Genomic DNA, 24755 nt, shown 5'->3' with positions numbered 1-24755 from the left:
CATATTAAATTGCTAAAGCAGAGCAATATATTTTCTATACTATGAAATTCTGATACCAGCACCTTGACTTACAAACCCTTCATGACAGGGCTGCCTGTAGCTTATGAATTAAGTAACTTCATGTACCTTTTCCTTTGGCTTGCAGCTGAAGGAAGCAAGTGCGCAAGAGGGCACATTCTTTTGTTGTTGATAGCATTCCGCCTTAACGAGAAGGAATTTCTTGCCTATTGCCCACTGTTTATGAAGTGGAAAGAGATCACAAGTTGTATAATCTCTCTATTTATCATTAGATTTATTCTTTTTTAAGGTTTCTCTCATGGATCAGTCCATCCTGCAGCAGGTGCAGAGAGTGGGTGCTGCACCTATGTTTTGTTAAGATCAGTGTGAATTTGGGGGGGGTGTGGGTGTTGGAAGGGGAAGGGGAGGAACTCGAAGCAGAGAAACCCCCCCAAGTGAGGCAGCAGCAGCTCTGAATACAGTTTGGTTTCTGTCTCTCCGGAGCTTTGCTCAGCAACCAAACCCAGACTCCAGGTGCAGTATTCCCTCATCAGTCTGTGAGCATAGAAACGGAGCGTCCCTCCTCTTCTTCCTCCCCTGCCAAGAGTTTCTGGGTGGTGAATGTCAGTAGCTGGAGTTATTTTTAAAGGCAAGAGGTGAGGCTTGTCGTGCAAAGCTAGGAAGAGGGCGTTTGTTTGCTGAGCAGAGCTGACATCAAAGTGGAGACTGCTGCCTACTGGCTCACCGCTGCCTTATGCCAGGTAATCTTTAACGTACCCCTCAGTCCCTGAGATCGCAGCCCAGCCTGCCTGCGTGCGTGAGAAACGAGCAGCGTTTATGATCCAGAAGATTGCTTTTCCAGTATTATTTACGTGAGCTGGACTTTGACATTTAAGGGCTCGCACTAATCATCTTGCAAAACCTGCTTAGTGCTCTTAACTGAGCAACTGCTTTCTACTTCTCTTTGCAGGATAATATAAATGTTTTTCTGAAAGCGTGCGAAAACATTGGACTGAAAGAAGCTCAGCTTTTTCACCCAGGAGATCTTCAGGATTTGTCCAATCGAGTTACGGTCAAGTGAGTTTTGTGGTTTTGTTTTCTCCTTTCCCTTCTCCCTCTAATCCCTTTCACAGTCTGTTTTTTTTTTTTTAATGTTTGCCTATGGAAAATTCTTTTAATCTGGTATGAGCAGTTCTGAATACTGTGGTGAGGGTTTAATCCTTGTTTAAGATAGTGGATAAGACTTGCAGAAATGTAATTTAAAAAATGAAGTATTATAATAATACCTTACAAGAAAACTTATTGTCAATGAATATTTACAACATTTAATTTGACATGGAAACTGTTCAGCTTATTTTAGACTTGGAGCAAAATCGTTAAATAAAAGCATCACTTTTCTTTATGATTTGTGATTACTAATGTAAATCTGAAAGGCTGAGGTGGTACTTCTGATACTTATTCTAATGGATTTGAGGCTTAGGTATGGTGTTCCCAAAGGACTGCTGGTCTTGCCACTCCAAGTCAGGTGTTTGTCTCTGAGTGTCACATCCCCTGTCAAGGGGCATGTGTTTGTGTGTGAGTAGAAACTAAGTACTGAATTACACAAAGGGTAATTGGTATGTTTATGGAGGTGAGAGTTTTCCTGTGAAATATCAGAGGCTTGGTTCTGTAATATATTTAGTAGATTTTCATATTTCAAGACTGCTGTGTCTCCTAATAAGAATTTTATAACCAGTTTCTGAGAGATTAAGGTGAAACTTTACAGACAGGTGTTTTAAGATAAATGAGTTGAGACAAAAATCATCTTAGGGCATCTTGATTTGTTACAGTATGAACTGTTTTTATTATATTGGGACAAAAGGATGAATTCATTGTCTCCAAAAAAACCCAAAAAATCTTTAGTGGGTTTTGCTGGAAACCTGTCAAGTTAAATGTGAAGGATTGATTCCTGTCTTAAATTACCAGTTTTATCAAAGAGGAACAGGCAGTAATCCTTCTGTAAATATAGGGAAAAAATACTGTGAAATGACATGTAACTGCTTTAGTTAGAAAGAAATCTCTTATAGGTGGATCGGCTGGTAGCCTGTTGACATGCTTTCTGCCTGGTTTCAGAATGAAAGTTCATACTGTTTTGAGGTCTGATACATGAGATGGCAATGTGTCTTCCAGTCTTTGGCTCATACCCGAAATGTAATTTCTCACTAATCTGGTGTTTAGGGACTTGGCACCCTTCCAGTACGCTGGTATTCTCTCTGCTGGTTCCTACGTCATGCCAAAAGCTGGAGGGTTGGTAAACTCTGCCGTGCTTAATTTACCCACAAAGCCCTAGCAAGAGTTATTTTGGTGGAGGTTTGCTCCAAGGGAATGGCTGGGGAGGGTTGGAGGCGGTCAGGAGCTGGTGTTCAGCAGCGCCAATAGCAACAAGCTGGAACCCCGGGAAGGTCGAGATAGCAAACTGTTTGTTGTGCAAGGTATGTTGTCCAACTTGTCCCGACGTTAAACCGCGGCACCCAAGTGAGGTCAGCCGTGAAATTCATCCAGTGGGTCTGTAACCGAGGCTTTTTTGGGTCCTTTCAGCACCGCCAGTTCCCTTCCCAGCTCCGTGAGCAGAGAGTAAGGCTGGAATTTGAAGCTGTCACGAGGCAACAGGGGTTTTACATCGTACCTTCTCAGCAATGGTTTAATTAGTGTATTTCAAAAAAGCAGATTTAACTATTGAGTACTTCTTATGGACAGCAGTGCGGGGGGTCTGGGTTAGAGTCAAAAGAGCTGCCAGCTATCCAACCATGTTCTTGTAATTTGTTTCAGTATGAGTTTGCTTCTCCACACGTTATATATCATATGACAGTCCCACAGCGTGTATTAAATGCTTACAGAGTAATTCAAAACTTCTGTATCTGAGCATGCTGTAAAGTGGTGTCCTAACTATGATAGCACGTTTGATGTATTTAGGAGGTCGGAGAGGGATGGGAGGGAAGTTTTATTCCAAGAAATGAAGGAAATAAGTTACACGAAGATAACTCTCTCCATTGAAAAGTTAATTATAGAAATAATTTTATTACCCAGAGGGCAAGCTATTCTTCAGAGGATTTTCAGAGAGATTTATAGTTGTGTCAGGAGAGAAATGCTGTCTGATCAGGAATTTTATCTGATGTGTCTTTTTTATTATTTAATAGAAATAAGTAATTTCATATATTCAAGATGAATTACAAATGTCTTCAAAACTTGTAGGATGCCAGGCCTCAGAAAAGGGGTACTATTTAGTGTCTTGCTTTTGTGTTATCCTGTTAACTCTAGTTTCATAATTAAAAGTGAATAATTTCTTGTCTCAAAGAAGGAAAACTTTTCATCTGCTGACTTATTTAAAAGATTGCATTTAACTTTTGGATTTCTAACATTCCTAAGCAAATTCATTTAGCTGCTGTCACCTGAGGCTAATTGCCCACATCTTAAAGCAGCTGTGATATGTTGTATGGGATAACATTAATGTGTGCCTGAAGCAGTGTGTATTTTGACACCACAAGAGGACTGCTGTGTTCTGTTGTTGCACCACTGTTAGCACAGGTTTTTTTGTCTACCCAAAATAGATTAAATAAACTGTTGCTTAGAAAAGTCAGTTTAACAGGGCTGGGGTGGCGGAGAGCAGGGTGCTGGTAGGACACATGCCTGTACTGTCAGGTGTGACAAGGTGCTTGCTTTGCCTTGGATGTCGAAAATTGGTCAGAGGAAGGTACCATTAAAAGGGTGGGTCTGCTTCTGCTGCTAAGGAGGACACGAGAGTTGTCATCTTATGTAACAGCAAAACCAGTCTTTCACACTGTCTGGGAGGTTGCATCTCTGTCCCTGTCACACTTGTTCAATTGATCTAACACCTCTGGATGCTGGGCAGGTCTTTGGGAGAAACACCTACCATTTGAAGAGGATGAGCTCTGTGAAGTGGTGTTCCATGGGCTTCTCCTGTTTCTGCTGCCTGGCAGTTATGTGTGGTATCTCCTTTTTATCTTGAGGGAACTCATATGCCCTCAGGCTGTTGGCATCTCAGACTGCCATCCTGTCCCATTTGGGTCATCCCTTCCCAACAGGAAAAGTTATTTTCTCCTTGTACTTTATTTCTGAGTGTGTTTGCTGCCTTTCACCATGCCTTCACTGATAGCACTGTCTAATCAACACCACCACAAAGCCATTCAGAGTTACCAAACTCTGTTATGTGGTGCAGTGTTCTTGTGTCACCTGAGTTAAGGTCAAGACTCTCGATTCTTCATTAACAGAATCTGTTCTGAGAAAATAATCTTTCTATCTGGCGAGGAGGTTAAAACTTTCTCTTGTATTTTTCTCTTGCAACTGAGACGATGCACAGGCATGATGTGAAACCTCTATAATTACTAGAAGTAATCTGGGGCAAGAGAAGCAAGAATCCTCTTACATACCCAGACTTTCAGTTCCAAGTGATTATGTGATTATCCTTTTTGCAAAGGAAAAGCTCCTTAAAATTTTATTGTTTAGAAGTTTGTGTGAAAAAGGCTGGCTGAAATTACTGGTTGCTGCTCCAAGCCTTGCAAACTTTATGCTTTGCCAGATCAGCAAGATTAGTAGTTGGGTGGTGTGGAAAAACGGTCCTGGCATGGATGGTTTATTTTCTGCCAGTGAAAATGGGAGTGTGGATTAATGTCTGAGATTTATAGTTCAGTCTTTCTGTAAATCTGCAGAAGTTATTGCTCACTGGTATAGTACTGCAATATGTCATGTGTTCCAAGAAGGATCATCCAGATGGACTATTCTTCACATACCCTGTCTGGCAGTCATATGCATATCCTCTTGTTCAGTGGCTAGTTATTTGTGTAAGTGCATATGTGTCCTCTTCAGTTCTTTTGGTATATTTGATTTTTGTTTTCAGCATAGGGTTTAATTATTTATAATTGGAGATGTTGTTTTAAAACCCAGCAGTTAGTGAAGATTTTTGCAACTTATTTATACTTATGCAAGATTGTCTTAATACTTCATTTGATTATTTTTTGGTTCTGTCAAAGTAAGTCTGTAATACAAGCTTAGTGACTCTGTTGTCAGCATGGTTACTATTTAAAAATGTTAAGCACTTCCTTACCCAGCTTTTTAGGGGTGACACACCCAGTTGTTCCCAGCTGTGGAATGGTTCTTAATAAAATCATACCATGGAGTTAAAAGGGAGAGTTCACATAGGCAGACACCAAATGTCAGTTCTGATGGAGTTGATCTCAATTATCAGTTTTAAAGGAGGCAGCCTGAACACTCAGACTGAGAATGTAAATTCAAATTTATCTTCGAAACAAATTAATTCTTCTATATGCAAAAATTTGTAATTCTGTATCTGAGCATGCTGTATATATGAATAATATTTATGTATAATGAGCTCTCCAGTTGAAGAATATAATTCTAATATTAAATCAAAAAAATGCTGGGTTAATAGATTAAAATATTAAACTAAGAAAAACAAAAGAAAATTCACTGGAAAATCCTAAATAGCAAACTTTTTTTTAAGCTACCACAGCCCTGAGTTCTGATGTTGAAGTTTTACCATACTAATTTCATTTTTCAATAGTAGACAAAATTAAAATACTTGGCTCCCATTAATATTATTAGTACATTATTATATTTAGAGTATGTCTTGAATGAAACTCAAGAACTGGGGCCCCACCTGGAGCACTGTGTCCAGTTCTCAAGCACCCAGCACAGGAAGTGTGTGGACCTGCTGGAGTGACTCTGGAGGAGGGTCATGAAGATGAACAGGGAGCAGCTCTCGTGTGAAGAAAAGCTGAGAGAACTGGGGTTGTTCAGCCTGGAGAAGGCTCCAAGGAGACCTTCCAGCCCCTAAACAGGCCTAAAAGAAAGATGGAGAGGGACTTGTCACAAAGATGTGTAAGATAAGACAAGGGGTAGTAGTTTTAAACTGGAAGTGGTTGTGTTTAGTTTTAGACATTGGGAAGAAATTCTTTACTGTGGGGATGGTGTGGCACTGGAATAGATGGAGCTGTGAATGTTCCATCCGTGGAAGTGTTTGAGGCCAGGTTGGATGAGGCTTTGAGCAATCAGGTCTGGTGTGGAAGGTGCCCCTGCCCATAGCAGAAGGATTGGAACCAGAGGTCTCTTGCAACCCGAACCATTTTAGATTTAGAGACCATTTAAGGTCTCTTTGCAACCCAAACCATTCTGTGATTTTTTTCCCAAGATAGCTGGAAATATCTCATCACCTTGCAGAACCTGGTATTTGAATAAGGCCTTCATCTTTTTGTTGGCCTGCACTTTTTCCACATATTCATTATCAATCTTGTAATGTGTTAATTCTATAAAGCAAACAGAAAACCTTGTTGGAGAAGTTTTGCTAATGTGGAACTAAGTGCATACATGAGATGAAATAACAGAGCTCTGACTTTGGCCCTGGCATTTCAAAATTTTGGGTAAAAAAATTTTAACTTAATCCATTCAATGTTTCTCTAACAAAATCTTTTTTCATGAATTCCTAAACCAAAAGCAATCCTGGAAAAATTTAAATGCCATGCTTTCTGTAACATAAAGCTCTATATAACTAAAGCCAACTGGAGAGAAGTAACAACTGTTACATGCCAAATTCATCCTTGTGTTCCTGCATTTCAGCTGAGCTTTTGAGACAGGCTATCTATTTCAGTTCAGAGATAATACTTTTTGAATTTAAAATGTCACCCAAAAAAGTTGTTCAGAGAATACATGCTTTCAAAATAAAACCTGAGCAAGTTAAATAGCTGCTGTGTGGTATGGCTGTAAGCACATACTCTGTACCTCTTCCATTTGGAGCAGGTTATATTTCATGGGGTGTTCTGATTATATAAGAGTGAACTATTTTACCAACCTTAAGTATTTTAAACATATGTACAGAATCATTACGTTGCATATCACAAGTCTTGTCTCTTTCCTTTTAGGGGAGAGGGTTTAGGGAGGGCAGAAGGGAAGACTTCTAGCACTGCATTAAGCTAAACACAGTGCCCTCTAGTACCTGTCTTCTTTGTCCTGAAATTTAAATTACAATACTCAGTGCTTCCTTTCAGTGAAGAAATTGCCTTACTTGGCCTTTTGGATGTGGCCACTAACTGTGCAGTTCTAATAGGATTCCTGAAAGTAAGATTGAAACAGTAGCAGAAAGCTGAAAGCAGGTGTAAACTTCTCCCAGTACTAGGTTTAGTCCCTTAGCAAATTACTGGTTTTGTGGTAGGAATTAGCTGTACACTATTTCCTTATATAGTATATATAGTGAATTAAAAAATATTCTTTTTTAATAGTAGTCGATGTTTCTTGCAATTTGAATGTTCTTCCTGTCTAGTCCTGGGGAATATGCTGTATTTCCTGATTCCACTTGTATTTCCTGCTCAGGGTGCTTTTTTTGCAGGGTAAACAAAGGCAAAGTGAAATTTCTCTTCTGTGGGATGAATGTTAACACTGTTGGGCAGACCAGTGAAGAAAGCAATCTAACAGAAATTCCTAAAAAGATAGTCTTTTTGAGTGGAAAACTGTTGTCAGGGCTCTTGGAAATTTGTTTTTTGGAGAGCTTTAATTGTAAAAGCAATATCACATATCAGTCTTTGGAGGAATTTTTTAGGTTTGCTTTACCCAGTATCACTCAACTTTTTAAACTGTTTGGCAAACTGGCTACCTGAAAGCTTGAGATGTGATGATGAGACACTCTTCTGGGACTTGTATCCTATTTTGTTCTTCAGATAGAGCTGTTGAATTTTGCTCAAAGGAGACAGAGTCAAATACCCTGAAAATGGATACTTGGAAAACCAAATCAAACAGAAGTAAAACCAACCAATCAAGACCCCAGACAAACCCCAAAAACAACAATGAAAGGAGAGAGAATGCAGACCTGTTTGTGGACAGAGTTCAGAGCTAATGCTTTCTGTGGATAATACTGAATTTGTGGTCTTCTTACATATCTAGTATATTTGCTCAGTTATATCGTCTAGATTTTCTTTTGCTGAAGAATTTAATGCTCATGATAAGAGAGTAGACAGAGCTGAACCTGAACTTGCTGTGCTGATTCTTCCAAGAAGCATTCATTTTAATGGGTTGAAAAACTTATTTTCTAATTTGGCCTCAAAATAAAAAAAAAAACCAAACAACTCAACCAACTCAAAGCACTCACACAACATGGAACCACCCTTTCCTGTCTTTTTATTTTGTGTAGAATAGAAAGTTGAGTTGGATGGAAGCCAAGTGCTTCAGTGCACAAAGTATGAAAATAATTGGACCAAAACTTGTACCTGCTTAAATTCTCTTGCTTATACCTAAGTGACTGTAGAGTCAATCATCCCAAAGTCTTCAGAATTTTAGAAACTATCTTTGAATTCAAACTGAGGTGAAACAAATGAGACAGCTTTTTGTGGGTCTTGAAAAGTGAAATGCAAGCCATTTAACCAAAATTTAATTAGGGCAATGGATGAGGCTTTTCCTCCATTTATATTCAGGGAAATAACATTTATTACACATATGGTTGTAATAGGCCTTTATTGTGGTAACTAAGTTTCCTAGTGACAGTTCCCTTGAAATGGAAAAGTGCAGCACCCTCACTTCTGATTGACTCTAGAAATGTTTCTACAAGTTTGTAAGTGTGTAAATTCTCTTTTTGCTACAGATATTGTCAAAGAATGCATTTGCTTCCTGGATATAGCTATGTTCTAAATATTGAAATTGCTGTATTTGGTTTTTTTTAATGATATAACTAATTTCAAGATCACTCATTTCACATTTTTTACTTTTTTTAGTACTTAGAACAATCATGCAGAGATAAAGAAAAAAATTGTTTCCTTCAGTCTTGTGAAACTGATGTGCTTAGGTGTAAGATATTCACCTCATGCCACTGATCTGTGCTAAGTGTAAATCATTCCAGTAAAAATGTTGTAGGTAATAAAATATGTTCCAGACTTTGGTCCATACCTGCTAGAAATTTACCTCCAATTCTTCAGTGTAAAGTCTATAAAGTGTTGGGTGTAGTGCTGTTTTATCTGTCTGCTTTATTTTCTGGTAATTATGAATAATATTTGAGGTAGATATTTTTTGCTGTTGAGTAATTTAACAGTTAATAATTTACACTTCCTTTATGAGATTATACTTTTGATAGAGTTTGCTTTTACCTATTTTGTGTAGATTATTTTTCTGTAAGAATGAAGAAGTCTGGAGTTCTGTACCTGTAACTACATGTGTAGGAGTTTGAACAGTTTAGAATAACACTACATCTAGCGTGTGTTAGTTGTATCAAAAGCAATTCAGGTATCTAGAGTGGCACAGAGCCATAGGCTTACACTGGAATTCAGGTAGCTCTGCTACAGAAGTGAATGATTTGCTGATGAAGATTGCAGTAGCTTTTTGCTGAATTGTGTTGGTTTGTTCAAAGTCCTCATTTTTGATCCAATTACATTTCAATAGTATCTGACATAACTTTGGGGGGGTGGGGAGGGGCTACAAAACCATTACTACTGAAGGCTTTTACAATGCTTTTTCAATGTTTGTTTGTGTTAACAGAAGTGTCTCTAGCATTTTAGGATTCCCATGGGAATCCATCTAAATCTTAAATACCTGTATTCATTTTAATCCCTTAGCTTCTCAGGATTAAATGCAGTTTATAAAACAATGCATATGAGGGAAGACAGGATTTTTGATGAGTAGCAGTGAGTACCTTACAAAAGAAGGTAAAGAGCCTACATTTTTTGGTGGTAGCTCTTTTTTCCTCCATACAAAAAGGTGCTTGTGTCTGATGTTGGAAATTTAATTTCTAAGTCATTACTTAGAAAAATAATAAGCTTGTGTTAGTTAACATCAATTACAAAGAAACATGTATGCAAGTTCACTATTGTATTATTCTAAATTGTATTTTACTGCTAAATTGCTGAAGTTCAGTTAGTTTTTCTGCAGACAACTCAACAGGAAGAGCTTCTATATTTAAATAGTGGGGGAAGCTGACTTCTTGCAGTTTTCCATGGATACGGGAGTTTGCCAGTTAACCATACTCTGTAAATAGAGAAAGTAAAGCTGAACAATGTATTGACAGTTTTTTATCATACTTCATCCAAAACCCTACTTTTGGCCATTTTTTTCCCTGAGCTTTCAGAGATGTCTGTTCTAATTATTATTACTGCTTAGTTGGAGCACTTATTGTGTCCTTTAAAGTGACATTAATGCTTTTTTTCTTTTTTTGCTGTGAATGTTACAGAATGGAATTGGCAATGAAATAACAATTTAATATGGTATTCAATATCAAATATACTTATAAACTGCATTTCCAGAGGTTGCAGGGCTGTTTTCATGTCGTCACTGAAACCAATTAAACAAAATAATGTCTCACCACATGGTTAGATGATAAGAAGGGGCGGAGGGTTGGAAATAAAGAGCCCTAGATAGCGGCCAAGCTTAACCACACAAAGACATGTTTCTTTTAAATGATATAGATCTGTTGTCTTTAAGAAACAAAAGGGAAAAAAGCCCCAACAACAAAAACAAAAGAAAACCCAACTAGAGAGCTGATCTCCAGGCTGAATAAGATGAATGATCAAGCTCAGGATCTCCAGCTACCAACATCCTGGTGATCTCCACTCAATTTGCTCCAGTTTATCAGTCTTTCCTGTACTGTGAGACACCAAACTGGAGGCAGCAGCATTATGGAGGTGGCATAATAAGTGCTGAGGAAAGGGGGAATGATGAGGGGTCTGTCAGCCTTCTGGCCATGCTCCATTTCTCACGCCCATGCACCATTTCATTCAGCCCTGGGTGCTGCTGGCCAGTGTTGCCAGAATTGGCTGCTGGCAGAGGTTCAGCCCTGCAGGACCACCAGGCCCAGCTCCCCACCCCGCTCTGATTAGGTCCATCCAGGGGGCAGGACCTGTGCCCATTGAATGTCATATGAGGTTCCTGCAGAGCCAGTCCTCCCAACAGCCCTGCCCTCCAGCGTATGTATCCCCTCCCTACGATTCCGTCTGCCTGCGGAGGGAGCGTGGTATCAGAACCTGACTCAGAAAGCAAAATATTGAAAGCTGCTGCAGCTGGTTTCTGGGACTAGAGTAAGAAAGTTGACTAATGCTGATGATATTTCCTCTTTCCTTTCCCTTCCAGAAAAAACGTCCTGCAAATGTAAACACGCACACACCTTTGAACCCAGTATGTACAGATATGCATCAACTGACGTGGATTCCAATGCATTATATGATAAAATATTTAGCTGGGGCGGGGAAAGGGAATCCAAGTTCAAAATACTTCTGCTCTTGCAAAGGCTATTAAATTACAGAGAGCCACTTGTTCCCTGTGAATAAGCACTGAAATACGCTTGTCAGATTTATGATGCAGTAATGTATTCTTTTTAACTCTGTGACCTGATGTTGTAAGATGCCCTCAGCTGTGATAATTTTTGGGGGTGAGGGATGTACTTGGTAAAACACTAACTAAAAATGCCCGAGCTAACAGAAGGCACAGTTTATTTATGTGTGGTTTGACTTGAAGCTGTGATGTATTTTCAACATGGATCTGTGCAGTTAGAGAATTACTGTACAATTCCACAAACTAATCCTAATCTGTCCAAATATACCAGTGTTAACTACTCTTGTAAACAGCTTTTAGTGGTAGTTTTCAGGTCACTTTTTTTTTTTTTTTCAGAAACTGCTCTTTTTATGTGTAACATAGAAGGAAATTTGGGTTGCTTTAATGAGCACAAGAAAATCGAAACAATTTCAGTTTTGTGTATGAAATAATGAGTTCTGGAATAGCTAATACTTCTCAGGCCTGAGATAAAGGGGTCAGAAGGCTTGTGAAGGCAGTAGTTCAGTGCCAGTCAAAAAAACCCACAAACAAACAAAAGTACAACCAACCAAGCAAAAAAAGAGAAGGACCCAACCTAACTCCAGAAACAAGTATTAGGAATAGGAAAAATAATTGCAATGTACTGTGCTGCTGTGGTTAATCTGGCATTTGCTGGTGTTGTAATATCATATGGAGTTTTGGACTTGGATCATTTTTCCCTTTTCTCACTTTCTCACTTGCCCAAATTTCCCCAAAAGCAGAATTGGAGTATCTTCACCCTCATGTCATCTCTCTGACTAAAAGTAGGAACAGCTTCCCCTGCAGGCTTGGTTAAGCACACTGAGAGTCCTGAATGAGAGGTGATGGATGAAGGGGAGAGATGGACAAAGTTGCAAGCTTAAAATAAACAAATAAACAAAAAAAACCCAAAAACCCTAGCAGATGGTGTGGTCAAGTGATTCAACTGGTCACTGCATGCCATGTTATATGAATAATCAATGAAGGAGGCAGTAGGCTTCCTTGCCAACAGATGATGCAGATGATCAAAGTTTACTTGCATTAAATGGATAGTAGGGAAGTTTAAAGAAGGGAAATATTTTAAGAGTTACTTAATATGTGGAAACCACATCTAGTTTAGAGAGTCCACAAGGGAGAAAAGTCTTTCCTTTTTTTCGCTCTTCCTTAGGCAACCACTTGGGATTACATGGGAGGATGAGATCCTGGGCTTGATATAGTTTTTTGATCTGGCCCCATGTGGATGTTCCTGTGTGTGGTTTTGGAAAGGTTGCATACAGTAAAAGCTGTTTTTAACTTCTGTAGCTCTATGGAAAACTCCAAGAAGCAAAACTAAGAAAAAAATCAAACACAATTCATATGGAAGCAATTAATTTGATTTGATAACTCAATCAAGCAATCTGCCATTGCTTTAGCAAATGTGGAACACTGTATGTAGAGCTATCTGAAAAGATAAATAAAATCATGGCAGGCCTCTTAATCCAGACCAGTATAAATAAAATCATGGTAGGCCTCTTAATCCAGACCAGTATCTGGCTATTTCCCTATGTGACCAGGTGGTGAAATCACAGGGAAAAAAATGTTATCATTAATTATTAGCAATTTAACATGTGATAGTTTTTCATTAAGCCATTGTAATTCTCATGAAAAGCTTCAGAAGAATAATGAATAAGAATGGCTGAAAGTCTGTTGAAATAAGCTGGTACATGTATTTGCCTATGCTATATTCAGCATCGTTACTTAAAAGCTACTTTTGCTCTCAAAAGATCAGTTAATTTAAGAGGTTTTGTTACTGATTTTGGCATGGAAATTGTAACTGTAAAATCACACATCAGATGGTTATGTAGAAGGCACACCCACACAGGTTGAATAAGCACAGAATAAGATGCATTGGTAATGATGCTCTGCTTGTCCTGCAAAACCCTCTCTCTGTGTGTGCAGAACATTTTATTCTTTGAAATCTGAGCTTGCCTCTGGTATTAAATGTTGGCTGCTGTTGAGAAATCATACAAAAGTCACTTATTGATGGTGGTTTAGTAATATTTGCCATTTCATTGTTATATTTTTATTCTCTCAAGAGGAACAAAATCTCTTGCAAAAGGATAATTTTATTTTTATAAACAACATTTTGTCTTTCTGAAGCATGTTCCTCTTAGAGCTGTAAGCAAAGTCCGTAGTCTAATTCTGTTTTCTCTAATACTGCATGAATAATTTGTGAATTTATTCAACAAGCTAGTTTGATAATTTACCTATACAGAAATCCCTAGTTATCCGGGTCTGGCATTGTGATCGTGACCTAAATTACATGACTGCATTTGTAAATTACTTCTATTTTCTGTTCAATAATGTTTTTTTCATTGCTAGGATAAGATATAAATCAACAAATCCAGGGAATGGTGGCACCAAACAGCACCAGTTTGAGTGCTGGAGTTTTGTTTGCTTGGGTGCTGTTGAGCAATGGGTGGCCCAGCAGCTGCTCTCGGTGTGCAGGAGGCTGCCAGCACAGGAGGGCTAAGGCAGGTGCTCTGTGCTTGTGCTGTGTCAGGTGTGGGCTGAAGCTGCTTGTTAAAATTCCTTCCTTTAATGGACAGTTGTGAGTTTTATCAGGAGAAAAGCTGGAATGAAGGCCAGGTACTTGGTTTTTCTCAGAAAGTGTGTTTACACAATGGAGCACCGCAGTGAAAGGGCAGACAAAGGGGAGAAGTTGCACCCTAAGTCAGTTTGCAGATGACACCAATCTGGGCAGGAGCATTGATCTGTGGAGGGTAGGAAGGCTCTACAGAGGGCTCTGGACAGGCTGGATGGATGGGCTGAGGCCAGTTGGATGAGGTTCAACAAGGTGAAGTGCCAGGTCCTGCTCTTGGGTCTCAACATTCAATGCTTGGAGAAGAGTTGCTGGAAAACTGCCCAGCGGAAAAGGACCTGGGGGTGCTGGTTGACAGCCAGCTGAACGTGAGCCAGTGTGTGCTCAGGTGGCCAAGAAGGCCAGTGGAATCCTGGCCTGTATCTGCAAGAGTGTGGCCAGCAGGGCCAGGGCAGGGATTGTCCCCCTGTACTCGGCACTGGTGAGGCCACAGCTCAAATCCTGTGTTCAGTTCTGGGGTTCTCACTGCAAGAGGGACATTGAGGTGTTGGAGAGGTTCCAGAGAAGGGCAGTGGAGCTGGGGAAGGGTATGATGAGTAGCAGCTGAGAGAACTGGGGGTGTTTAGCCTGGAGAAAAAGAGGCTCAGGGGGAACCTTATTGTTTTCTACAACTGCCTGAAAGGAGGGTGCAGCCAAGTGGGGGTCAGCCTCTTCTCCAAAGTAACGAGTGACAGACCATGAAGAAATGGCCTCAAATTGTGCCAAATGGCCAACCAGTTGTGTGGTTTAGAATTGGGGTTTAGGAAAATTTTCTTCAATTAAACACTTGTGAAGCATTGGAACAGGCTGTCCAGGATAGTGGTAGAGAGTCACTGTCTCTGGAGATACTTGGGAGACTTGTAGATATGGCACTTAGGGACGTGGTTTAGAGGTGAAATTACAAGTGCTGGGTTAATGGCGAGACTCAACGATCTTAAAGGTCTTTTCTAACCTAAACAGTTCTACGATTCTATCTTAATTACGGTTCAGGAGAGATGGAGAAGCAGTGAACACTCAAAATTTCTTTTTGTCACCTGTTGCCCAAGAATGTGTTTGTGTGGTTCCCATCATTTACAGATGACTTATTACTGTCTGATCAGTCAGACAGGGGTGAGAGAGAGAGGAACCTGCTTTCATCTCCCAGGGCAGGAATCTTTTTGATGGACATGTACTAAAGGCACATGTACTTCACTTATAGAAGGAGCTTTTGTTTGCAGAATTTTTGTCAGGAAAGCAAATATGTTCAAGCTCCTAGAAACTGTTTGGCCAAGCTTAATTGCATGTAGGTTTTGGCATTCAACATTTAATGGAACATGTTACTGTTATTTGTGCATCTGCAGTCACAGGAGAGAATGTCCTCCTTAAAAGCTAAAGTAAGCAGCAGGGAACACAGTGGAAGAAAACTACTAAACTTTGGAGGCTTTTTCCTACTTTCACTGCAGAGAGTGAGAGTACTGCAGCTAATTAATTCAGGTTACTTCAACTCTTGGTAATGTGACTTTAGTTAATGCAATTTTAAATTATGAAGATGCCCTTTAGTTTCAAAACAAGTACACTGAGATTTTTTTTAAATTTATTGTTTTCACTTTACCTGCAAAAAAACTCCATAATCTGCTTTTACTGTAAATGAAGAGGATGTAGCATCTGCTTGGTTTCTAGTTCCTTCTTGTTTGTAGGTAGCCTGTGTGCCACCACTGCTGTTATTAGGAATAGCCTTCTGTAACTCTTCAGCTAATTTGGGATACCCGGTAAAGATATTTTCCTGCTGTTTTCATTCTCTATTGCTCAGATGTCTCTGCCAGGCAACTCACAAAACAAACAGCAACACCAGGTCAGCTTCAAAGAGTGCATGCTTTGAAGTAGAGAGCAGATGACAGTTATGAAATGTTAGTCTTTAATGGTATTACAAAAGGTAGGTGTACAGGTTTCCATGCATTTGCTTATTAAAGTGTGTAATGTCCCAGTCCTTACGTACAAAAAAATAATTAGTGGGTAGTTCTTAGAAAACATTGCCTTGTACTTTCCCTAGTCATAGAGGACACAGCAGAGATTAGCTTATGGCCTGAATTTGAAAGTGTGTGACTCTTTTTTAAGTGGTAGTCAACACGGAAAGATACAGGAACAAAGAGAAGAGTATAAGACAAACTGGGTATGGTCAACTTAAAGCTTTTAGAAGCGAGAGGGCAGAAAAAGTTGTCTTGTTAAATAGAGCAAGTTTCAATCCATTCTAATCTTTGTGCCTGCAACAAAATTAATAATTACCTAAGAGAGTAAATACTGTGATATGGTGTTCATTGGATAATTATATGCTTAATTTTTCAAAGGGAATTACTTTTTTGTTTTAACTAAAGCTCTATTATCGCTGATGATGCTCACTGGCCAGTCTTCAACTTGTGAAAGAAATTTGGCAAGCTTTGGTTGTACCCATGAAACACAGGATCCTCTATGTAAGCTAAAATTAGCAAAAATAAAAGCCCTTGTGAAGAAAGTAGAATTTAAAAACAATTTTTATTTCGGTAAGTTGCTCTGTAATCATGAATGTGTTAGTGAACTTATTTTTGGGAGGAATTGGTATGACACTCATTTTGAGTGTGTATGAGATTTTACAAATTGAAAATCAGCATAGACTTAATTTAAATGTGCATTTATGTATTTTAAATGGCCTGTTTACTTCACAACTAATCAGTTGAGTTCTATGCTATCAGCATTCATCAATTTTAATGCCACTGCTTTAAAGGAGAAGAAATTTGGGAGTGCATTTGAGATGAGAGTATGTTTTTTTCTCTTTGCAAATAATGATCTCCCTGTGCTTTCAATTTATTTTTCTTTTCCTCATGGCTTTCCTTTTTGAAGGATTGCACAGTTTTTTTTGGTAACTTTATTATGCAAAGAAATGTCCAAGTATACTCACCTGTTTACCTATCCTGTGTCAGGGTTTTTCCCTCAGGGCCTTAAGTAATAATTATGTGAACTTTTAATAATATTTCAAGTAATTACATGTTTGACATTCTGTCTGGAGTTCATGCAACAGTTTTGTATTTCTTTCCCTAGCAGAAGCTTCCACAGATTCTTTCCTACCTGAAAAAAACTTGGGGCACGTATTTTTACATGTATTCAATGTGCTGTTTTCTAAGGGAAGAGCTTTAAATGCAGTGTGGCAGAAGGCTTCATATTTATCTTCTCTCTCTTTGAGCAGTAAATATCTGACTATTGGAGCGGTTCTGAATTGACGTGTCTCAATAAATCAGCATCCAGCAGATTTAGATTTGTTATAACAGGCTGATTTTTTTATATTGTGAACAGCTTTTGATAGTACTGATTTCCGTTACTAAAGATGATGCTTGCATAACTTACATGGCAGTATGAGCTATTTTTTAGTATCTTAGGAAACTTGTGTACTATCCTGCTCTGCCATAAATGCATTTCCTTGATGATGAAGACTGTTGTATGTCTTTGCATCTTCACTTGCTAAAAAAAAAGTCTACGAAAGGGATTTCTATTAAATTTAGTTTTTAAATATATTGCTGTAGCAGATTAAGTGGACCACTAGCTGCAGCTACACTTAAATGGAGAGAAGATAGTACATTAAGAGTATTCCAGCTATTTTTTCATTACCTTTTCCACCTGTCTTAACTTTAGTAAGAAAGTAGTTGCCTATTACAAAATACTTTCAGTGTTGTATGGTCGACAGTTTGTTGTATGGCCAACAGTTTGCTGTCTGGCAAACAAACTTGATGATAATGCTCAAGCTTATCATCCATGTGTGCTATCTGTGGGTCAAAGGGTGAAGGTATGTTCATCCTGCTCTTTTGTCCTGTACTTTCGAGTGGTTACCTTGCTGTCAAGGAATTGCTGGGTTTTGCTGCAATTTGGCAACCTATTCCTAAGCCATCAGCAGAGATTGATGCATCCTCTCCTCATTGGAGGATACTACTGGGTATTCCTCCACCACACTTAGTTAATTTCTTCTTGTAGCTCTGTTAGCCTGGAGGTGAAAAGAAGGAGGGGACATCTTGGTAATTATTCTGAGTCTCACTGTTGCAAGGTGCACCTTGGTGACGAGACTGCTGAGATGACTTTTTGTGAGATTCTTCTGCAATTGTAATTTGTTTCGGGTAGAATTAAGTATAATCAACAGGAGAAACATCCCACTAATTTTATTGAACTGCCTTTTAATTTTTCATCCTGTCAAGATTATCAGTCCTAGTTGGAGGATGATGGTAAAGTCTTGGCTTTTCACTGAATTGTAAAACTATGAATATAGTAAGAGCAGTGCTGCTGTTGGGATTTCTGGGTAAAATAGGGCCAGACACTTGAGATCAAAAGGGATACTTCCATAGACAATTCCAAGGTAACAGGTCTGGATGTAGCAGTTGCTAATTCAGCATGCATACTGTCCCATGGAAAGCTGCAGTTTGTAGTAAACTGTTGCTATTGACATACTTTCCAGTTTAACCATTAGTCTGATAATCTTTCCAATGATTAAATGCAATAATGATTGTGCTTCACAGAGGTTTTGAGACACCTTTACTTGAGAATTCCTAGATGAGAGTCTTAAGGCTTTTGTTAATCTTCCCTTGGTGAAAAAAAGTGCCTGTTTTTTGTGTAGAAATTATGAGGGTTGTTGGACAAAGAATAACCCCGTCAAGAGCCTGAGGGTTACTTTTGTGTTATTTTGTGTTATTTTGGCTCTATGGTTTGACTGACTTCTGGGAAGGATAGCTTAAAACCACCATGTGTGCTTTAAGGAGCCCACTTCTCCAGTTCTTCATCTGGCTGGGCAGTTGGTGAAATTCTGCAGATGGCTAACTGTAATTTCCAAGACTTGATGCATGTAGTATCTTCTTTCTCGTGAGAAGGAAGATTCCTAATTTAGAATTTACTCATGCACTCGTTAAAGATGTTGGGAATATTGCCATGGCCTCACTTGGAGCAGAATCTGATCATTTTGTTCCACTCCTTCCCTACCAGCAGACTTAGTTGTAATAGCTTTTTGGAGCATTTTGGTGATGTCTTAATTGGTGTATTAAGCTTTTATTTCCCTCAGTCATCAGTTTTGTGATACAAATTACATACTTCATGAGTACTGGTGAAAGAGCAGTGTGAGATCATCTATAGCTCCCTGGCTAGGATTGTTTTCCCATATCATTAATTTTCTGCAAGTTTTTATTCTCAGACTCCTCTAACTTTATAACAGAAACTCCTATGTGACTAATAGCACATTTGGTTTCAGTTGTTGGGATGGTCAGAATGAATGTAAACACTCCAGCTTCAGAGCTATATGGTCAGACGAGCTTAACTCTTCTCCTCCCCCCCACCCCTCTTTTTTTTTTTTTTTTTGCCTCCCACACAAGTTTTCTAACATTCTGGCAAAGCAAGTATTTGGACTTTTACCCATTCTCTCACTTTACAGTAAAGAAGCATTCATTTTTCCAACATTAAAAACTTGGCCAGAAAACCTGGCCCAAAAACTTTAATGTTTTGAGCAAATGTTTAAAAATACCCTCTGACTTGGCTGCTCCAAGTGGCCTCAAAGCACTATTTTCTTTTGGGGTGAAAAAATTGTTTTTCACCCAATGAAAGTGAATTGGAAAAGGTAATATTTATCCAGTATTATTGATTTTATAACAAATGTTATAGAAATAAATCTGAAGCCATAGGAAACCTGAATCAGAGTAGCTAAATCCTTAAGGAGCTCCCTTAATTGTGGATGTTTCAAGAGCTAAGGAGGTGAGACTTGCAGAAAATGTGGAAAATAATATATCACTGTATTAGATCTTGTCTGTTGAAAATGTCATGTTTTTCCGTAAGTGTACTATGCTTGGTGAATTCTACTTGATTTTTGTTTCTTGTTTTTGGTTTAAATTTTTCTTCACTCCATATCTTCTGGGAGAGCTAGTTCTAGGGAATACATCCTCTTTCAGTATTTTTTTCTGTTAATCTTGCATGGATTAATATCTGATTTCGCATTAATTGAGGAGCTCTTTCCTGGATCTAAATATGTTTTTACAAATGCAGGCAGATCAAGAAAACATGGGAAATAATAAAATTCAGTTGTTTCTGCATATCTCATTCCTTTTGGATGTATTTGATCGTCTTAAATTAATAGAGAATGGACTCTAATAGACTTTAATAGAGAGAAGTCAGATTCAGTCTGTATTTCATACTCTAGTGCTCTGTGTGATGAGTGATGATGCTGTGCTCTGTGTTGCTAGGGTAACACAAAGAAACATAGAGAAAATATGGCAAAATTCCAGAAGGGAAGCATTATAATTTTTTTCAGTGCTTCTTATTTGCTCGTGAAATATTTTGCCAGAATATTACTGAGAAAACCCAGTAGTATTTTAAAGCTTTTAGTCCAGGTGTAGGGACTAAACTAAATGATTCAGTCATGTAGTAGTCATTTACTTCTACTTAAGGACAAATGCAGTGTCACTTTATCTTGTTCCCAAAATCTTTGTCATGGACTAAGCTGCTCTTACCTTGTACCTCCATTTTTTCATCTTTGGTCTGTATCTCTATCAATAAATCTAAATTTTTTCAATGTCCCAGCTCTATGACTCTTTCCCAAAAGCTGTGCTTTTAGTAGTCCCCATTTGAACTGCAGAACCAAAAAACATGTGTTTTTTAATGATATAATAAAAGTTTAGAATGAAAAGAGGGTCTGGTGTATACACTGCCCCTATTCTCTGTCCTCCTGTGCAACAGTTCGGACAGCACTGCATTGGAATTTCTCTAGAGGAAAAAATGAGCCATCGGAAATCTGTGAAGTGACTCTCAGGTGCTCTAAATTCCATGTGTCCTCAAAATGCAGGGGGTCTGCCTCTTCTCCAGAAGATATAACTATCCCTCCAACATATACGTGGCATTTATGGGTCTTGGCTTTCCTGAGGAGATGATGACTGGAGTGAATCCTGGATTACTTTTATGGGCCAAGAATAAGGCATCTGTAGCTTCTGCTGGTAACTCTGAGTCACCTCAGTGCTGAATTGTTTTCTGGCTATGTGTTATAACAGCAGTAGCCAAGCAGATGCCTATTTGGACTGGTGAAACTGGATGTAAGCACAAGTGTGAACACAACAATACCCAGTACAAGTTACTGACAGTCATCTCCTTTTTTTTTTTCAGAGGATATCTTCATTGCCAAATATCTGATATAAATTATGCAGCATAGACTTCAGTTCTGGGGCTTTTCTCTTTTTTTGCATACCCTGAGGAATTGAGTAAACCTTGCTTTTGAGTTTTATAAGCTGTTGTATACTGTTTTGCTTACACACAGGGCACTTCTGCATCATTACCCGTTTGCTTGACACAAGGATAACAAAGGATTACGTTTACTGAATCTTTTCCTGTGCATGGATCAAGGGAGGAGAATGATTGGAGGAGGTTGTTGGGGTGGTTTTTCCCTCTTTCCTGTATACAGAGGTTATAAAAATACCTCTCTCTGAGCAAGCAGTGTTGTATAAGTTGCCAAATCCTAGCTCTTCCCAAGGGACCACCTCTGAATGTTTTATCCAAATTGAACAATTGTGTTAATCCTGGGGGTTGAATGTAAGAGTGCACATAGGCAGTTGCTAGGAGTAGCTGGTGGGTGGAAAATTTTTTACCCGAATTTACCTTGCGGTGACTTGTTTATCCATACCTGGAGTTGGTACAGACTTGTCTCATCAAGGCTTGGTGGGAATTAATGTGGTCAGTATTTAGGGCTATTCTAAAAAATTACCTCTGGTAGCTGTGTGAGGAAAGTGGGGATGTTGAAACATTCCAGTTAGGTGTGAGAGTTGAGAGTAAAAAGGACAATGCTTTTGGAAAGACTTAGTAATGTCAAGAAAACATCAGGCAGCAGAGAAAATGAGTTTGTCATGTTTTGAAAAAAAATGCTGTGAGTTGGCATGGTTGCTGCAGCTTAGCTGAAGCAGATATATATTTATACATATAATATAAATAATTATACATATTATATAAATATATACTTTAGACTTTTTTTTTTATAATGCTCTTGAACTATTTTTGAGCAAGCTAGCAGCTGTACATTTTTGAGGTTTTGAGTATATTTCTAAAAATTTACACGATTGCTCTTAATTGCCTATTTTGATACTCATTTTTCAGAGACTCCCCAGATATACCAACTATTTGTTTGGGAAAGATTGTTAGCAAAATTTTATATTCCCCATCTTGACTTCTCTTCAAATTAATCTACAAAATTTATACAATATGGTCTAGATTTGTGGGGGGGGAATGAAGGTCAAGGATCTCTAAAACGAAATGCAAGAGAAATTAATGTAGATAATTATCCTGATGATCAACAGGATGAACTCAAGTATGTTGATTCTTAAGGTACAAGGAAGGAAAAAGGTAGAAGAGGGGGAACATTTAATGTAATCCTTTTGCAAAGGTCAACTGAAATATGTACAGGTTTTTAAAAAAGAAAAGAGGCAGCAGGGAGATAAAAGAAGAGATTTAGCAAAATCATATGTTCCAAATTCTAAATAACAAAACTTAGGAAGATATGAAAACCTATAGCATATGTAAGTACTTGATATTATAGCTGTCTATCAATTTATCTAAAATACTGTGTGCATTAAAGTTACTTTTTGTTATTGAGAAGAACAAAATTAATTTCACCTCTGAAATTAAGAAGTCTGCTTGAGTGTGAACAAAGTAATTTGAGAATTCCTTACACTGTGAGCTGAGTCAATTGCACAACTAATACTTTGTGCATAGAGTCCCTCTTTTCTTATAAAAGTCAATGGATGTTCTTATGTTTCTTAGCCAAAGTGTGTGGCATGTGACCACTAGATTTCAGAAATAAAATACCTGCTGAGTTTTTTTTGTGGGTGGCAGTCTAGATCTGGAATTGAAAGTACCCAATACAGATTGGGAAAGCATTCTAGTTTTGTCCTGGAAAAACCAAGCAAACAAAACAGTACAAGAGATACACAGTTTAATTGCCTGAAATTAGTGAAGCTGATAAATTTTTAGAGAGGGTTAGGAATGGAGTAAGAAAAAGTCACAAAAAAGGATCAATCAAGAAACCTCCATTAATTATTATAAGTCTTAGAGGAGTTTATTTTGGAAAGGACCTCAGATCACCCAGCCCAGCTTTAATTTTTTTTAATAGAGCTTAATATTTGAGCAGGAAGATGCATGATCCTATCAGCCTCCTTTTTCCCACGTCAACAACTTGCAGTTAGTGCTCCCAACAACTTGCAGTTAGTGCTCCATCCTACTTGCCCTGCTCAGCCCTCAGACAAGAGCCAAGGAGTGCTGAGGTTATCATTTAGGCTCTTCTGCTTGCTTCTCTGGGGAATTTATTTTTATTTTTTATTTGATGGGTGTGCCTTCTTCCCTGCAGGATGCTAGTTTTCTCTTTGGGAGAACCTCTAGATTAGACTGGAATATGAGGAAGCTGGCAGAGATGGACCACCCAGGGAGGGGTCGGAAAAGAGCATGAGGAAATGGATAATGTTATCATCTGGTGACTTGCTGGGGTTGATGCACTTTTCTAGAAGTGCCTGTTTTTGTTTTGATAAGGGATTTCAGAATGACGTGGAGGCATAATGGGTGAGATCAGCAAGGAAGCACCATGCTCAAGAGGCAGTGTGAGAAGACAGGCACAGAAGCCATGGGTAGTGATGTGTTCCCACAGAGGGTGTTGGCTGGCTCTATTCCCTCTCTACCTTTCCCTTCTTAAGCATTTCTCCTCCACCCCTCAGCATCAGTAGGTGGGGGCACAGGGTGGGAAGGGCTGCTCATTCATTAGGGCCCATGGTGCTCCTTGCTGTCAGCCTGGGGTGTTCCAGAGGGCACAGAGGGATGCTTTCTGCTGTCATTTTATACCAGGCTCTGTGTGCTGTTTTGGTATGAGTGGCATTGGGTCCCGTGGACATGTTGCTATGGAAAATGTGTGTGCTTTAGAAAGGTGTGTTTCCAAAAGCTGTTCTCTAACTCTGCAACCGTAGCCCAGCTGGTTTATTTCTAGCATTCTCAGCAGTGAACTGTGGCTCTTGGGGTTGAATATCAATTTGCTAAGAATCCAAGTGCTGGAGGAATGTCCTCATGTTTCTGTGCCCATGCAGCAACCACATCTTCCACTGGAGCATTTCTATTCTCAGCAGCACGTGGGAATTCAGTGAAATCCGATAACAGCAATATTAATAGCAGCTGAGTAGGTGGCCAAAGAGGTTGAAATTTAGCATGAGCCCGCTGTAGTTGGACAGGCAGCGTTCATCTCCTGCGCAGCAATACCCAGCGGGGGTGCAGGAGTCCTTCAAATCCTCCAACATCTTCCTCAGAATCGTAAGTGAAGCTGGTCGGTGTAGGGCTAGAGTGCCTGGAGCTCAGCAAGGAGCTGGGGAGTGGGCTTTTCTGCCCACATCAGCTGATCTGCTCCAGCTCCTGAGCCAGGGTATGGCTTTTCCAGGCCCTTCAAAGGGCATCTTGGAGGTGTGACTGCTGCCTTGATGGACAGAAGCTCAAAGGGAGAGCACCAGTACTTCTTTTTAAACAGCAATCTGTTCAAGTCTTGTGTTTGTGAGATCTGTCGTTCAGAGGAAGGCACAGAAGACAGGGTTGGCAGCTGTTGGGGTTTCTGAAGTATTCGTCACCAAGGGATGGGTTTGGCACTGGGCAGGGTGCATTTGTCACTGGCACATTCCTTTCTATCAGTGGGAGTGTCTCTGTTCGTTCTTTCTCCCCGTAAATGGGTTCTGATTTGTCTTATCTCTTTGGACAGGACCACATGTGTTCTTGGCAGCTAACCCTCATTTTGGGGGAGGAGGAATCTCTGTTCAAACTTGCTTCTTTGTTGGTTTTATTTTTTTAAAATCGT

The 24755-nt window shown here is 39.2% G+C and overlaps 1 protein-coding gene across 17 annotated transcripts in view; it reads left to right on the top strand.

Annotated features, from left to right (window-relative positions):
* Nucleotides 1-24755, top strand: part of LMO7 (LIM domain 7) — a 130954-nt gene that overhangs the window by 55636 nt on the left and 50563 nt on the right. For 14 of the 17 annotated variants that reach the window (XM_014250479.2, XM_088069004.1, XM_088069002.1 and 11 more), the window contains exon 4: nucleotides 968-1074. In XM_014250479.2, coding sequence (XP_014105954.2) covers nucleotides 968-1074 — 107 coding nt within the window. Of the gene's footprint in view, nucleotides 1-740; nucleotides 759-850; nucleotides 870-967; nucleotides 1075-24144; nucleotides 24224-24755 lie in introns of those variants that run through there. The other 3 variants (XM_088069007.1, XM_088069008.1, XM_014250466.2) reach the window with 3 other exon arrangements.

The sequence above is a fragment of the Pseudopodoces humilis genome, chromosome 2, assembly GCF_049639895.1.
Source record: "Pseudopodoces humilis isolate 2021_Gansu_Grassland_sample_001 chromosome 2, ASM4963989v1, whole genome shotgun sequence".
Classification (NCBI taxonomy): domain Eukaryota; kingdom Metazoa; phylum Chordata; class Aves; order Passeriformes; family Paridae; genus Pseudopodoces; species Pseudopodoces humilis.
Note: the sequence above shows the minus strand (reverse complement) of the source record. Positions and strands in the feature narration are given on the sequence as shown.